Genomic DNA, 18,259 nt, shown 5'->3' with positions numbered 1-18,259 from the left:
AAATGACATTATTGAGCAGACACAGCAGCAGCCTCCACCCTGTCAGGTTTCTAAGCCAGTTGTAAGGCAGAATTAGGACTAACACAAGGTAATTAAAAGCATCAGTGATTTCCTCTTGGGAGAAACCTAAATTTGAGACCCTTTGGAATATTTATGTTACTTAAATATTGAATCTTCCCAAAAAGGCAGAAATTATTTTTAACCTGCAATTCCAATATTTCTCATAATGAAATCCTGGAAAGTAGGATAAATAGCCTCTGTTTTGTGTAGCCTCACTTCTGCACCCCAAGAAAAATGCAAAAGGAGTTAAATTTGTCTTGGAAATAGTGGCTATTGACTGTGCTAAAATGGTAAAAACTTAGGGAGAAAGGTAGATTTTCTAATATGTTTCTGGATCCTTCTCACTGTTCCTGGTGCTGTACTTCTAAGACATTCTTAAAAACTCTTTTCCCCAGCAAAGCCAGGCAAATGTTGCCTGTAGAACCTTCCAAGAACTGATCTTATCACTCTTCCCACCTGAAAAGGGAATGAACTACAACAGCCTCGCATGAACTTTATCAGCCACTCACCATGGCTTTCCTCCCTGGAAACTCCTCCGACTGCTCCAACTGCACTCACTCTGTGGGGCCTGTGAACATTTCAAAGGCCATTTTACTTGGTGTTATCCTAGGGGGGTTGATTGTTTTTGGGGTTTTGGGTAATATTCTGGTTATCCTCTCTGTAGCCTGCCACAGGCATCTTCAGAGTGTTACGCACTATTATATAATTAACCTGGCTGTAGCTGACCTCCTCTTGACTTCCACTGTCCTGCCCTTCTCAGCTACTATGGAGATTTTGGGGTACTGGGCCTTTGGGAGAATCTTCTGCAACATCTGGGCAGCTGTTGATGTCCTTTGCTGCACTGCTTCCATTATGAGCCTCTGTATCATCTCGATAGACAGATACATCGGGGTGAGCTACCCATTGAGATACCCAACTATAGTGACAAAGAAGAGAGGCCTCCTGGCATTACTGTGCGTTTGGGCATTGTCTCTGGTGATATCAATTGGACCTCTTTTCGGCTGGAAGGAACCAGCACCAGAAGATGAGACCATCTGTCAAATCACCGAGGAACCTGGCTACGTGTTGTTCTCTGCTCTAGGCTCCTTCTACCTCCCCCTGACTATTATCTTGGTGATGTATTGCCGAGTGTATGTAGTGGCCAAAAGGGAAAACAAAGGTCTGACATCTGGTCTGAAGACAGAGAGATCTCGTTCTGAAGAAGTGACCCTACGGATCCATCGTAAAAATGCTCCTGAAGCGAGTGGATCGGCATCCAACCCCAAGAGCAAGCATCATTTCTCCGTGCGTCTCCTCAAGTTCTCCAGGGAAAAGAAAGCTGCCAAGACCCTGGGAATAGTTGTGGGATGCTTCGTTCTCTGCTGGCTTCCATTTTTTGTAGTAATGCCTCTTGGTAAGTAAAGCAAAACCCTCTACCTTTTACAACACCTTCCCTGGAGGGAGGGCCATGTTTGTGCCTGTGTACAACAATGCTGACCAGAAAACCTCTGAGAGAATAATTTTCTATCGGAAAGCTGTCAAAATCAAAACATTCACCATCACAAAGCAGTGAGCATAAGAAATGATAGTCTCGAATGAAACAAATCATCTCTGGTTCAAAGAGAAGCATAAAATTCTGAAAATAATGGAAAGGACTTAGTACTCTCTTTCCATACAGAAAATACTCTTTCAGAACTAGGACTGTTATTTGTGACCAACTATGCTATAGGAATAATACCTTTGGGGGGGGGGGGTGTGTTTATATCTATGTTTGCAACCAGTTCTTCAGGTGATATAAATACGTAAAAGGTCAAGATAGAAATGCATTCAGGGTCAAAGCAGCTGTTTACAGACTTGGGGCCAGATCTCTTGGAGTGCTCAGCACCTAGTAATTCCCACTATAAGGAAAAAAATCAGCTTCCTATCAGGAAGTTCACACTATGAGATACCACACTCCAAATGAAATGAATGTATTTTTTAATTTATCATAAGACCAGTCAGAAGACAGCAATGAGGATCCTTCAAACTAATTTTATACTTCTCTGACTTGCATCTATTGTGGAAACCCACCGAGACCACTGCCCAAACACTGGCTTCAACCGTCACACTGAATATGAATATTTATTCACCAGTTGTAATTCTAAAGGGGAGCAAAGTCAGGGATTTGTTCTGCTTTGCTATCACTGAAATATAAAGAAGTAATTAGAATTTTAATTAAAACCTGCTCAGTCAGCTTTGATGTGATTTCAGGGTTTAAAAGCAGAATACTAATTTCATACCTATATCTGAGTGTGATGTATGTGGCACATCACACTGAAGTTTGCTCTGCAACAGCTGTACTAAATATTGGTTTTTGAAACACGGAACCTTAAATCTGCGAGTTACTCAATTTCAGTAGCTTTTCTTATGGAAAGGGCTTATGCTGAGTAAGAAAAATAAAGTAAGATTGTGTGGAATTTTTAGCTAGTACCAGAACAATATGTACAATTAAGAAAAAGAAATATCAGCCTTACCTAAGCATGCAAAGAAAGATTTGGGGATTTTCTTTTAATTTTTTTTAAAACCTTATAAAAAACTGTTGTTTTTCAATTAACCTCTGGTGGATTTACCAAGATTACCAGATTGCTTTACAAAAACCTGTCACTAATGCTGCCATGTGAAAAAGCCAAAACTACAGAATCTTTTCTATTGGTCAATACTGGGAAGTGCCGGAGTAAGAGCTGTAGATATTTCATGAGGAGGAGCCCTGAGAGGCCTGGCTCGTGCTGTCCAGGATGTCAGCATGTTGGAATGCTGGTTGCCAAGATGTCTGAAACATACCCAAAAAGGGTTTGCAAGAACGCATTAAACACACTTCTTTTCGTCTGCAAATGTGGTTGCCCACACAGAGCTGTTGTTAATTAATTTGCTTAATATTTAAGAAATTTGCTGGACTCAAGAGTGTCTTTGCATCTTTCTTTGATCCCTTATAAGGAAACTTTCTTGAGGTTAGTTTCCCTATCTTGGTGGGGTTACTATGTTATTTTTAAAGCGTATAATAAGTCTTTCAAAACCTATTTGCTACTTTTGTTTAAAGTCAAAAAAATATTAAAGAGACAAGTGGCACAAAACCCCACAACTTCAAAGAAACCAAGGCAACACATCTGGAGGCAGACTGTCCCACTCAGAGCCAGAGACTCACCCAGAGATGATTGCATATGGCATCCTACACGTATACAATGCAGAACGCTTTCCAAAAGCGTTCCATTGTCCGGTAACCATTGTCAGACCTATTCTGCAGGCAGGTGAAGGCAGGCGTAGGGAGGCAAAGTGATCCAGCCAGGATCACGCAGCAGGTTAGTGGCAGAGGTCAGACATTTCGGCTATACAAAGCACTCTTGTCGAAACCAATGGCAGTTGTGGAGTTTGCAACACAATTGGCTGGGCAACAAGAACTTTGGTCGGTCTATAAATGGTCCCATCAGCCATCGGCTGCTGCAGGTCACTTCAGTCATTTGTAGGAGTTGCAGCCTTTTAGAAGCAGACCCTCAATGAAGGTTGCCCATGAGACAGACGTTCTTAAATTGTGCTACACAAGCCACTTCAGATAGCTGGCAAGTGCTTGCCACTCTATGCAGCAGAAGTTCCCAAAACTTAAGTTTATTTTACTGTGAACTACAGCATCTTCAAGATCGCCATGTCTATTAACATCAATTCTACCAGTCAAGAACCAATGTGAAACAAGAAACAACAGGCTTGTTAAAGTGTATAACAAATGGGGATAGAAACTTTCAGGCTGTAGGTATGGGAAGGGCAAGAGTGATAGAAGAATATCAAGAGGGGGATAAAGGCATGAAACCCATATCAGTAGATGTTGCTGCAAATAACTGGAGAAACAGTTTGAGTATCACTGCCATAAGACAATATCTTAATTGAAATCAGTGTGTAAAGTTGCCAGTTACTATTTGTGTAAGTAATGTCTTTCTTACCTCCTTAGATTCATTAGTTTCATTCCAGACAAAGGCTTTCAGTCCAATAGTCCAATACACCTTCTTCTCACTTGGCTTTGACTTTTGTGGAGTAAGCCAGGGAATGATAATCCTGTTGCATGAAAAGAACTGAGGTTAAGAGTTGTTTTTTTGCTGAATGCTGGAGTGCACACCCACCCTTCACAAAACCTCTGTAAAATAAAAGAGTGTCAAAACAACTGATTTCCCCTGGAAGAAGGCAGGTTTTCATTTCTGCAGGCACTTCCTCTCCCTCTTTAGAGGTGACCCAGTGGATCCACTCCTAGTCTTAAAGCTTTCCTGTAAAAGCTTCTTTGAACTCACCATATCTTCACATATTGTTTAACAAAACCTTCCAAGTCGAAGCTCAAGTGTGTCCCAACAAGATCCACAGTCTTTGTATTCCCCTAATTAAATCTCAGTTCCTCTATAGACACGTAGCCTTCCTAGTGCAATGAAAGGTCCTTTTCCGTGATAGTTTAGGGAAGGCTTAGACCAACTGAAATGCAGAGTAAAAGGTAGCGATAGGCACCTAAACAGGAGTTTAAACAGAGCCAGCAAAAGCTGTGAGGTCCTTTGCCTAGGTCCATTAACCTCTATATATGACAGCCGTTCTCAGTGAGTTCAAATTCTGTCTCTGCTCCACAGCAGTGGAAGTCTGATAGTGTAAAGTGCTTTTTATTCTGCTGATCTTCCTTTGAATTGCTATTACACAAAATAAGCTGTAAACCCACTGCTGAATTAACTTTATTGGGGGAATTCTGCACAGACTCTTCCTATAAATGTCATTGCCTAAGAGCAATCATGTCCAACACTGTAGCCCTAGTATTAGGTTGTAAAGAAAGACTGATGTCCATGTACATCTACAGCTCTCTTCAATTGCTTCCCAAGCAGAAGATTTTCAGATATGTCCATGAAACTTTCCTCATTCTACACTAGGCATCCACCTTCCTATAAGGATAAGTATACAAGAGATATATTCAACAGAAGGAAATGTTAATCTTCTGAATAGATTACTCGCCTGTTTAGGAGCTCTACATACTTTCACTGGCTGCCACTTGTTTAATGCAGGCTGATGTTTGCTCCAAGCAGACTATGAGAGCATCCTGCCCCATCCAAGTAGTCTATTATTCAGCCCTTCAGGGAAGGTAGCTGGAAAGGATGTTTCCCTGTCCACTTTAGGGCTATTGCTCTCACATAGCATCTTCTACACCTGTTGCATCCTTTTCTTAACCTCTTATTTCTTTTTCTGCAACACTTAATCACCATATTCCCAACTGCTAGCCACTTAGGAATCCCTTGAGCGTCCCCATTTAACATCCCCTCATGTTAATTTACGTGGTGAGAATAGCTTTAAAAGCTTTTTAGTGCTGACCTTCACACTTTGGTTACCCCATGCTTGGCTCCTTTCTCAAAACATAACTGCATTAAAGCACTCCATTGAAATAGCTAGGAGGAGCGCAAGCCAGGTGTCATGAACAGGGATTATGCCCCATGCACTCCTTTACATGAACAAGAATACACTGCTTTACTGAAGGGAATTAAGATCTATGATCTAGCTAGGAGGACTAGCAGGTGATAGAGCTGCATTTTTGTTTCATACACTAGTCAAAACCTTCTTATCATCAAGTTTCTTTTTTCCAAGTAACCTATAAAGTGACTCCCTGCTTCTCTGCTCAAAGTTCTTTAAGATCTTGTTTAACACGTTGCTAAAGTTCTTTAAGATCCTGGAGCAAAAAAGATGCCCTAAAGTAAGCAATATTGCTTTTCAAATTGGAGCAACCATATTCTCTCAGGCACCAGCAAATAGAGACTACTTGAAGCTGAACTAGAAACTTGAGAACAGGCTCCTAGAGAAACTTGAACGTCAAGGAGCAGCAAGAGCAGGGCTACTCCAGGAGGGAGAACAACCCAGGAACAGAGGGTGACAACAGCGCAGGTAGGACCCGTGCCCTCCACAAAAGCGTACAGTCACCGTACCTCAGCAGAAGCAGGCAGAGGTGGCATCTATGACAGGTTCAGCTGACACCACAGGTCCAGTAAACACCACACAAACACAAAATAACAAAACAGAGCGAGCAAAGAACAAGCTGGAGCTTGCCTACATCACTCAAAGAGGGGTAAGGAGAACAGCCTGACCTTACATGCAGCTCCTAGGGCAGAGGGCTTGTGAGTAGAGGCCAAAGATGAGGCTCATCTGGGCAATTAAGGCTTGTTGGGCCCTGGCACTCTGCAATAATAGCCTGTCGCAACAGCATGTTTCTTCCATTTCTGTTTTTTGTTTTCCTCTTGCAATTGCTAGAAAGGGATATAGACAGACATAGAAAGAAATACTCAGAGCTAGAAGAGTCCAGAAATTCAGTGCATGCCTGTAGTGATGGCACCAGTTTTCAAGGTGATGTTGAGGATGATGTCATAACTGACAGAGAAGACCTTTTCCTGTAGCTGGAAGACACTTATGGGTTGCTCTGGGAATTTTTCACGTTTATTTTCAACAACATAGATGACAGTGCTTGGAGGTTGTTTGGAGGTGAAACATGCACAGAACTGATGGAAAAAAGAAAAAGGGTTGGGATATTACAAAAATGGTCCTAAATTGGGATTGATGGTTCGTCTTAACAAACCCTCACAAGCAAACTCACAAAGTTTTGTTTGTTGTCCACTCTCTGTGGCAAGCTATCTTAAATCTATCTGGTTGTAGCTGTTGTGTTCAGTAGCAGAAAGAAGAAAAAAGGGCAAGTCTGAGCCAGGATGTCACAGGGGAAAAAAACAATACAGACTACTAAGCTGGGCAAGGGAGAGGAAGACTTTTAGCATTTGTCAATCATTCTCATGATGAAGAGAGCAGAAAAGAGGATACGCTGGAGGGTATTTATATTTGCAGTAGAGTAGTAAATTAGTCTTGTGAACTGACACAAACGCTGTCAAGGGAATCCTCTAATCCTGTCTATGTGCCCATCTGCAGCTCATTTCTAATTACTATTTTGTGGCAGTTTTTTAACTGGAATCAAAGAGAAAGACTCCCTACTTTCACTAGAGGTAAACCAGAAAAATAAAGTGCATTTTTCTATCTCTGCCATTGATGCAATGTCTCAGGAGGTCACAAGGTAAGGAGTAGGAACACGCACCAACATCTGGAGGTTGGTGGATTTATCCCTGTGTTTTCCTGCGAGGTTTGCATTTGTCGTATATACCATCACTTGTTATATGTTTTAATAAGGTGGCTGACTTAACTATAGCACCTTGCTTGGGCTCCAGAGGCATGAGTTCATACCTAGTCCACTCAGCTGTAAATGGGAAACTTATTTTTGGAAGTCAAAGGTGGCCAGATATGACAGAAAAACTGTGGTTGTTTGTATGCTGTCAGATACAGAAGTTCATTTACCTTAATCACGTTGCTAAGGCATGATTGACGGGTCTTTCTCTGTGTTGCAGTGCTGGGACGACACAAAGCTTTTGTTTTGTCTATTAGGGTACAGTATTTCCCAAAGGCTGTTCTTCAAGGGCCCATCTGATGTTTGGTACCACTGAAAAACATGTCAGGTATAGCTTTATGGCCTCTTACTCTTTTCAAGATCATCTGAGTCTCAATTCAGTGTTTTCCTGCCAGAACATGTTCAGATCAACTCCCATGGTTTCTGGATAAGCCATCCTGCGTCCTGCCCACTTACTGTCAAAGTAACCGGGCTTTGGACCATGTTCCTTTGTCATTGTGAACCAGAATATGACAGAGTTGGGTCAGGGAAGTAAAGCCAGGGTCTCTGCTTCGCCCATATCTTATCACAGCAGGAGTTCAAATACCTGCTACTGCCTAGAAGTTTGTACTCTGCAATTCACTCTGTTCCATGCCTACTGACTCCTGCAGACAGCAGTGTTTTAATGAGCAAAATCTGGGAACATCATTTCAGGGTAACACACAGGCTGCAACCGGTGTGAGATTCTGAGAACCGCTTAAATCTGTTTTTTAGGGACTTTTTGGGGCACAAAAAGGCAGTGCTTGTGATTCATCCATCCCCCCTAGTTTAAGGAGCCGTATAATGGGAACTGCCACGGTGTGAGATTCAGCAGTGAGCTGAGATCCCTCAGTAACAAGCTAACTGTAGGTGCTGAACAGAAAGTCACCATTTTCCTGTAGAATCGAAATAATTTTGATTGATGAAACTGAAGCAATGGATAGTATTGTTTTATCCTGTTATAGAGAAGGTGTTTATATGTTGGGAGGGTAAATAAGTTTGCCGGTGGGGAAAATAAGAAAGAGAGAGCAAAAGTTTTCCTGGGGAGAACTGTGTAGAATTGCACCAACATTCCAGGGAATCACAGTGGAAAATATGGGACTACAATACACTATCCTGGCATTTCTCCATACAGAAGGTAAATAGCTTCATTTCTTTTTATGAATCACCTCTTTTCTTCTTTAGAATTGGATAGATGGTCTCATAGTAGTAAATAGAAGCACGGGATCCTCCTGTACCTCCCACCTCTTTACTTGGAGGGCACAGAGTAAGGCAAGCAGCCCGTGCACTCCCTTGACATTGTCATGGCTGGGTCGTTCAGATATTCAGAGAAGCAAGGATCTGAATCCCCTTTCTTTTCGTTGTTCAGCTGATAATAACACAATAAAATAAATTTAATAAAAGCTGTGACAACCTAACCCTCAATACAGTTTTCATATCAGAAAATGCTGAACTCCAGCCATGGAGGAAATATTCAGAGCTAGATTCCCCACATTAGCATTTCAGTGTGCTCCCTCAGCGACAAAAAGAAAAAAAGAAGTAAAGGGGAAAACAAACAAACAAATAAACAGAATAAAGCCCCAGCTCATTCTCTGGAGCACAGGTCAGGGAGAAGAAGGGTGTTTACACTCCTTGAGTCACGAAGCACAAGTGTGTGTGTGTGTTAAGCCATTGAATGGGGAGAAAATAAGCCGTGAAGATAAACAGCCAAGATATTTCCTTGGCAAGTTTTGGTTTTTTTTTTTGCTAATCACAAGGGGCGTTTTTCATAAACACAGACTGGAAAGGCTTTGTTGGTCTAGGTTGATAACTCAGCTACACTGAAGCCAATGGCAAAGCTCCTGCTGACATCCCTGTAGCCAGCATTTCTCCACTGTTACAGAGTCCTGAAACGTTGTGTCCTACTGACTCATAACCCAGCAAAGCAGCGGAAGGAATTGGCGATATTAATAGCCATTTAAACTGAAAACAAGGGAGAGAAAGTGGACTTAGTGGTGTTATGTTTCATGATTCACGTCTACGGCTCTCCTGCATGCACTGCCTGTCAGAGAAGGCTTGTCCTTGTCTTCCAAATGTTCCTACTTTGTGTAGTCACCACTGTCAAGTCCCTGGAGTAAATGAACCAGGAATGTAATTTTTCACTCACTCTCAGACATCGTGGTGCAATTTAGGATTTGTTAGTGATTGAAAGGCAATGAGTGATTCTCCCACCCCACCCAGCAAATGTCAGGATTTGTCTTCAATTTCGATACGTGAGGGATAGATACTCAGCTTTTGCTGAAGAATATAATTCCTGTATTGCTAACCCCAAGGATTCCAAAATCACGACCGACAACCACGTAGTGACAAACTCGTGAGACAGGCTGAGACAGACTCATCTTTTCAAACTACTCTCCGAACCACCTGCTTGTTTTTTTTAATTTTTAAAGGAAAGCTAAGTTTTTGCTGCAAGTGCATGACTCTGAGAGCAAGGGCTTCGGATGAATATCAAATATCTTAAAAATGTGAGCAACAAGATCCAGAATCATTCCACTGCAGTAACAGCATGGGAGCTGGAATTTCAACAACAACAAAATTGATTTGTAAAACAATGTGATTATTTGGGTTTACATGGGTAACAAAACCTCAGTTTACCTTCCCATGTTTTTTTATCGGCTTTCTAAATCTGCAACTGCCCACAGTGAATCTGGAAATAGTTGCTTGCTGAGATGTTTGCTCTTTGCCAGAAATATCATCCATCGTAAGTGGGTACAATATGAAACAGAGCATAAATTAGGTCTGAAAAAATGCAAATAATCAGAGCACCGTTCCCAGACTGACCCATTCCTGTTGCCTGTCCTTTCCACCTCTCACCTGTGCCCAAACACCCACACCCTCCTGAATTCTTTTGTGAAGAGAAACAAACTCTCACTCTTTCTACAGCTGTTTATTATGGGTCAGGGATATCTAGGCACAAAGTCACTCTTATTTCCCCCCTGAATCAGCCACAATATTCCATGCCCTGGGACAGGCACAAGTGTAAATGTACAAGACTTGCTAGATGCAGGCTTTTACCCTTCCTCATGTCTACAAACCACTGTTCTGTATTTGTTATGTTAATTTGATTGTACAAAACCCAGAAGGGTTTCTGACCATTCAAGGGGTTTTTGATCCCATTTTTTGTTCCCACAGAAAATACTTTCCATAAGGGAGCAGCAGGGTGAGACGTGCTGGGAGAGCATATATGTACAGAGCGCAGCTGTTGCATGTCTGCAGCAATACATATATATATAAATATACTTTCCAAGAGGTGGTTTGTGTTTGACCCGAGATGCAGTATAAAGTGCCAGTCTTATGGAATAAAGTTCAGTGCTAACATTGAGCTTGGGAACACAAGATGTAACACATTTATCAACGTTTGTAGAGCAGACTGCCTCGTGAGAGATCTAGGGTGCCCTGGTACACAGTTAATCTGTGTGGGGACATCAGTGCTCCTCTGTGCTTTATCCTCTGGGTCTTTAGGGCAATTGCTTTGGAATAGCTGCTGCCCTCTAGCTTGACCCCTTTAGGGCAGATCCCAGGACCTGAGTTTTAAGCTTTGCCTTCCTGTAAACCAGACCACTATCCCCATTCCCAGTTCGCTGTGATTCCAGAGGCGTGTTTCCTATACGTCAGAGGCAAGAGATGCTAGGATTTTTGTTTGACTTCTGTGCAAGGTTTAAAATAGGTACTTCTCCTGATTCCCTAGGACACTTCAAGCCTTGATAACATAACACTAACAAATACTCTTTGGTTCTGTGCTCACAAGGTTCACAGGCACTGCTGTCATCTCCTGAGCGGAATCTGGAGCTGCTGACTCTAGGTACTGCAGGCAGCTTCTCATTGCAAGCTCTGAATACAAGGGCATGACTATTTTGCAGGTTATTGCTGGTCTCTCATCACATGCGGGTGCAGACCTGATCTCACCCACGCACTAACGTAGCCACACACCCCTGCGTGCCTTTTCCTGTGCTCTGCCTCAGTCACCGGATTTGTGCCATACAGCATTAAAGGGGGAAAATAGTAGTGAATCCAAACAGAGCTGCAAGATTTAGTAGCAGAGATGGATTTTAACACCACTATGGGACAAAAATGTATAGGATCTTATTCCCATAGTGCTGACGAAGACGATACAGAGTAAACAAATAACCCAAGTTTCTATAGTCTGGCAGCTTCTAAATCCCTCTTTGCTGTCCATCAGTGAAACGACGCATGACATCAGTACTGGTTTTTAAACAACCTATAATCAAGCAGCTCTGTAACTTCTGACAAATGACAAAGTCAAATTACATCTTTGTGACTGAATTGGCACTTACTCACCAGGAGGTACATGGAAAACTTCTCTCTCAGATCTGAAGAAACTTCTAGTCGACAAACAGGCAAATAAATGGTGAGGGAGGGGAATGAAATCCTGACATTTTCAGGGGTGAGTGATGGAATACTTAATGGCAAAGGATCTCAGGAGGCTAATAGTACATTTTATTTAATTTTCATATAATAGGCAATTGAATTGTGCTACTGACACTTGAGAGTCCTCAACCTTTTGAAAATAAAGCAAATTCAAGCATCATTTAGTCAATCTACAATTCAAAGGCATTAAAAGATCAGTTGAAGTTTTCTTTACTGTTCCTCCAGCACAGACTGCAGGGAGATAATGTATGATGAAGCCTCTAAACTGTAATCAGTTTTGCCACTATTTATCATTTTATTCCTGACAGTGTACCAGGGAAGACATTAAGGCCTGTGAATTGCATAGAGAATTAGTTTTAAGAAAGAGAACTTTTCACTTCTCAGCTGCTGCTCACTATCCAACTCTATTGGAGGATACCTGGATGGCAGCGCTTTATTTATCTATGATTACACCTAGCCTAGAGTGAGAGAATTGGAAAAGCTTGCTCTGGAGAATTAGGTGCTATAATAATTCTGCTTTCTCAGTCCTGACTGCTAGTAGGCAAGTGTCCAAACCCAAGTGGACACTAATTGGCAGCTGCCAAGTGGTCAAGGATTGAATGGACACGGACACTGAACTGCTCACCCCAGTTTCACCAAGTTTCTTTTGTTTTGCCTACTGCTACATAGGAAACAGTCTTATACCATAAAGCCTAAAGAAGAGACATTTCACCACTCTGCTTGGTTGTTTAATCTCATGGTTAATTACAGTCATTGTTTAAAAAAAACCAAAACACAAAGCCTATGTTTTATTCTTACTTTGAACTCATCTGACTTGAGCTGCCAGCCACTGCCCAGTTCGATGTTTCAGCACACTGAACAACACACTTTATCACCAGGCTTAGCAGCACTGTTTGAAAATGACTCCCACTTCCTACCAGATACATCAACCACTGATATTAATCATCACAGCAATGTCACTGAATATTAAAGGCCTGGAAGAAAAGAATACATTCTTAGTATTCTGATTCCTCAAGGACTTGGAGAATACAATATTTTTCCCCTTTTGCCAGATACTCAGGTAGCCAACAGAAAATATTAGGTAAAGTTTCTGAACTACAGAGGTAACCAGGTGTCTGCAATAGAAGGGCATTTCTTTCTGTGGCCCTTGGAATAGGACATCACACTTCTACAGAGGCACTAAGCAAATGCTAATGTGTCAAGAGTACCTCACAGCAGTCCTGCATCATACAGAAGGATTTTGCTCATTTTACAGAGAAGATGCATGAGGTGAAATATTTTTTGCACCCTACACAGTATTTCAGTGGCTCAAGGTTTAGACCTGCTGATCTTGAGATATATTGCTCTGGAAGTTGTCAGCATAAGAAGAGGGTCCAAATTATTTCTACTTTGATTTTACACCTAGCTCTGTTACATATTGGGTCCATTGACTACCAATTCTAGCCTCAGCCCTTTCAAGATGCTACTGACAATATTTCTTCCTATTGAAATTAGTACTGTTTCATTCACAGGACAACACACAGTTATAATGAAGCCTGGAGACAGAGCTTTAGCTGGTCTAAACTTACGAAACATCACTGACTAGCACAACCAAGTGCACAGCAGAGAAAAACTACTGTCCCAAACCCCAGGTTGTATCCACCACTGGAAAGAAAGAGTTAAAGACAGTGTGTGATGGGGTCTACAGACAGCAAAGCTTGTATGTCGTTAAAGCTACTTTGTTTTCTTTTCACTGTGTGTTGTTCCAAGGCAACAAGTCTCTACACTGATGAACCAAAAAAGGTTACGTTAATAAATTAGCATGCAGATCCCCACCCCAAAAAAAGAGCAAGAGACAGACTCTGACACTGGCTATTTTCTATTTTTATCAGCCTTTGGCAAGGCATTAGCATTCCATTTAAAGTGAGACAGAAGTTGCAGCAAACAGGAATTGTTATTGTTTACCCATTTTTACACTCAGCCTCACACAGCTGATTCCCTAAACTGAGATTTGTTTCACCTTTTGTCTTAACACAAAATGGGAAAGCAGTAGATATGCTGCAATTAAATGAAGAAATAAAGAAAAAAATAAGCATGATTTGGGCATTTAGAAGCCTTTCGTTATTTTTCATCTGCCAATGACTCCAGCCAGAAAATTCTTTGAGAAGGTTATTTAGTTGTTTTTCACCAAAGGAAAGCAGCATTAATTTGCTGAGAAAAATTCTAGGTTGTGGGTATGCCTGCTCACTCATGCTTAACTGCAAAACAGCATTTGCTTTCTCTAGCACAACATTTTTGGTCTTAAAAAGTAGTTGATGTTGAAACTGATAGTGAAACTGCTCTGTCTAGCTAGCTTGGAGCAACACAGAAGCAGACACGGCGGCAGCAAGGCTCGTGCTTGATGCCTAGGTTGTAACTGGGGTTAGCATCAGAGGTTCAGCGGCTCCCATACAAAGACCAAGCTCCTGTGGCATGTTCCGCACTGCCTTTGGGTATTCTGACTCAGTCTCACTTCTCTGCTGCTCCAACACACACCAGATGGGCTGGGTCTTAGGGGACCTCTCCCAGGTCAGAGATAACTGGAAGGCTTTGGACCCCACCACATCTCCTATTTCTTCCCGGACAGCAGCGTGTCCTCTGGGCGCATCAGCTCCTGTCAGAGGGTAGGAGCTGGTACCACGGCAAGAAGACAATGCTTTGCATTTCATGCTGGAGACCATGTTCAGCAGAATGAGCAAGTCCTTAATCACATTTGTCTCTCTGGTTCAGACGATATTTTGATACATTCTCACACAGGCAAAAACACCCTGAGAATTCCTTTCTGGCTTCTGCCGCTTGAAAGCATTTGCTGCACTTGCTGTAGCTTTGTTTGACAAAGATGGGAAGAAAAAGATTCAAACCGAACTTCAGCAGCTCTCCGAATTAAATTAGAACACTCTCTGATGGCATTATTAGCTTTTCCTAAGTCAGGGGAGGTCCAACGAACAGATCGATCCCTGTAAAGCTTAGGAGCTGATTACAGACGTAGTTAAACTGCAGAGGATGACAAATGTATCGATGCCTAAATCTTGCACAGTAGTTCTTTCAACACATACATGCTTACGATTTTTCAGGGGGGAAGCAGGAAGACAAGCATTTGTCAGTACCAGAAGTCCTGTTTCTTATAAACTTGACTATAAAGTCCAAAATGAGACAATTATGTTTTCTGGGAAATTATTTTTCTTCCTGTGCCCAAACTAATTACGGACACTGGTATGATAGAACCACTTTTTTTTTTTTTTCTCTTTCTTTTAAAGGAGGCAAGAAACAGCCTTTCCTCTTGACAACATATGGCAAATATTTTTCCTCTTTCTCTGATTCTAGATTCATTTTGCAAAACTGGTCTTAGAAGTGCTGTTGTCACTTATTCCCACCCCGGCATCACACTGAATTTAGTTTTCTGGTTCATTCACATTCAGACAATATTGTTTTTATTTCTAAGCAAAGAGAAGTACCAAATAAGAGAATTACAGGATCTTGTTACAATGGCCACTTTCTAATGTCATTCAAGAAAAGCAACAAATTTCTAAACAATTCTCCGTAAGCAGCAGTGTTGACTCTTTGATATCTTAAATATGTCTCTGTAGCTTTATAATAACATCTCTCCATGAGTAAATCTCTTAAGCATTCACTGGCATCCTATTTAAATCATTTAAAGTTAAAAACTTGCTTATACAAGCAGTAAGGAGCTCAAGTAAGGAGCTCAAGTTGTAGTTAAACAAAAACCCAAAAGTTTGGCATTAGGGAAAATGTTCCCAAGATTTTTAAATCAGCAGATAACTCATAATTAAATCCTATGTATCATATATCATAATCAATTTTTTAAAAAGGATATTAGTAATGCTATTTAATTTTCAATTCACATGGTCACTTGTAGTTGACTGTTGTTGTGCCAAGACAGTGCGGACTAATGAATGCACAGTTTATGGCTCTGTCACTGATATGCTGAATAAGCTGTGTCAAACAATTTCTAATTTTTTGAACATTATCCTGTCTTCTATGGAATAAAAAGCCCCACAGTACTTTCCTTACTAAGGAGCCATCTAAGTTCTTGCTGTTTTAATCATCTCTGGGCATGTATATATCAGTTTCCAGGAGTGGCTCCTGTGTTCACTGACATAAAAAGGAACCTTTCCTTAACTTCTCTGAATTTTAGATGCATTCTATGAGACTGAAAAATGTGGAAAGTTAGATTTTCTAAAGGTTTCAAGGGAAAATGAGTACCCAATACTTTATTATTTTTAAGACTTCTAGCTGGAATGCAGTCAACTCAGTAATCCTATTTTTCTCCTACTCTGACTTCTGAAGTGGTGTCATTTTCTTGCCATTTGAAGTCCTTTTTGATGACCTCCTAGATATGACTGTTATTTGGCTAACTAATCTTGAATTAGAAGTCCCGGAGGAAGTATTTTTCTCTATCACTTGATACCAGTCCTCTTGCTTCCCTCTCTAGCTGTAAATGGGTAAACAAAGCTTGGATAATAAAGTAGATGTCTTGAATCGATCTCTGATAGAACATCCACGTAATGGCACAACACCGTACCTTCTGAAAGACTTGTCCCCGCAGGAACTGGGCTTCAAGTCATAAATTTTCCAAGACAGAACAGAATCTTATTTATTATTTCCAGTGTTTAAGTTTCTTTGGTTACCTGCAATTTCTCACTGCCTCTGCCTTAACGCTCTGTGTATTTTCCATTTTAGGTTCTTTCTTTCCTGCAATCAAACCCCCGGACACACTTTTTAAAATAACATTTTGGCTTGGATATTTAAACAGCTGCATCAACCCCATAATCTATCCGTGCTCAAGTCAAGAGTTTAAGAAAGCGTTCCAAAACGTCCTGAGAGCACAGTGCCTCCCAAGGAAGCAAGCAGCAAAGAAGCAATCCCCAAGTTTCAACCTCAACCATCCCACTAGCCAAAGCATGGAGAGCGGCAAAGGTGTGGTCCGTATCCCTGTTGGCTCGGGAGAAACCTTCTATAAGATTTCCAAGTCGGATGGGGTCTGCGAATGGAAGATATTCTCTGCTGTGCAAAGCATGCCTGCAAAAAATGCAGTTTCTAAAGACTGTACTGCTGCCAAAGCAAAAAGTAAAGGTTTCCTTCAGGAATGCTGCTGTGCAGGCACTTCAGGGAACCTTGTCCATGAAAATTGTAAAGTGCCAACCATTAAAATACACACCATGTCCCTCAGTGAAAACGGGGAGGACGTCTAGAGGACTGAATGTGCCAAACTCCTGGCTCTGCTAATGGGATGTTGCTCCTTTTATTGGGAAGTAGAAGTAGATGCTACAACAGTTGAAAGGATCCAGGTGAAACAAATAGCATACTGTAAAACAGGGCCAAAGCTTTTGAGGAGTGATGTCTTTGAGTGCTGGTAGCCTGAACGAAGCCCCTTAAAGACAGTGAATGGCTTCAGTGGACCGTGAGCCACGGTCTTCTGAGAGACTTACCTCTGCAAGTCATTTGCCTGACATTTAAAGGCTTTATTTTTCACTGTATTCCCCTATTTCAAAGTTCCTACTGCTCTGATTTATGTGCGACGGGGGAAAAAGAGCGAACTACAAAGACCCCATGCTGATTTTGGCATGGATACTTTCAGACAGCTCCACATTTAGAGCCATTTTGTGATTCTGTCCGTCCCCCGTCCCCCCCCCCCCCCCCAAGCTAAACCTCAATTCAACAGCCAGGAGAGCTGAGGTTGGGAAGCTCAGGTCTTGCAACAGTGTTTACAGGTCTCTGCTTACTTTTCATTAAGGGACTGTGGACAAGAACGTTTTGCTACTGCGTCTTGCTTCTTTTGTTCATGTCCAGGTCCTGCCTTGGTGAGGTCCTGCATGCCTTGTTGAAGAGAATGGGCAGCTCTTTGGACTTGCATCTTCAGCTGGGCAGCCTCATTGGTCCTCAGGCCTGAGCTGCACCAGGTGGGGATTTGGTCTTCTGTAATGCCCACAAGGCTGCTTGTCCTCAGCCTGTCTGGAAAAGCAGTCACTTCAGCTCACAGGGCATAGCAAAAACATGATCTTGGCTCTTGCCCTGCTTGGAGTCACTCTAAGTTTCCCTTTGTGCTGTGGATTTCAGTAAACTCCATTGCCAAGGGAAACTTGATCCAAGTGGCTGCACTCCACCTAGCTTCAGAGACCAACCAGAACTTTTCTTTTTTGTACAACCAACCTCCTAAATCTCCAAACAAAACCACATGAAAAATTGCATGCATCCTAGGTTTGTTTGGAAGGTCTCTGCGCTTTGATGCGAGTCTAATAAAATTCAAAATTAGGTAAGTCATCATCAAATAAGGCTCAAAGAGGTTACTTTCACTCATCCATTTGTTTTCCTTGTTCTGAGTCCAGCAGGGACCTGCTTAAAACCTCAATAACTCCTTGCTCAGGAGCTTGCTAGTCAGATCAGTGCCACAGTCACTGGAAAAGCTACAGACATTTTGCTGTCTCCCTGCCCAATGTTACGGTACATTCCTTTTCTGACTCCTTCAATACCAAGTGCTCTAAGTTCTCTATGAGATCTGGGTACGCCAAAGTCAGGAACTTTACCCTCGTTCTG

General features: G+C 41.8%; 1 protein-coding gene across 1 annotated transcript; it reads left to right on the top strand.

Moving 5' to 3' along the window:
* Window positions 1-570: 570 nt before the first annotated feature.
* On the top strand, window positions 571-16,917 carry LOC309601646 (alpha-1A adrenergic receptor; the record flags this gene model as incomplete). The annotated part of the gene is made up of 2 exons (XM_082334805.1): window positions 571-1,453; window positions 16,406-16,917. The coding sequence occupies 2 exons, from the start codon at window positions 571-573 to the stop codon at window positions 16,915-16,917; spliced, it is 1,395 nt and encodes a 464-aa protein (XP_082190931.1).
* Window positions 16,918-18,259: the final 1,342 nt, after the last annotated feature.

The sequence above is a fragment of the Platalea leucorodia genome (genome assembly GCF_965183815.1).
Source record: "Platalea leucorodia genome assembly, chromosome: W".
NCBI classification, from domain to species: domain Eukaryota; kingdom Metazoa; phylum Chordata; class Aves; order Pelecaniformes; family Threskiornithidae; genus Platalea; species Platalea leucorodia.
The sequence above is the reverse complement of the archived record's forward strand: the minus strand, read 5'-3'. Positions and strand labels throughout refer to the sequence as shown.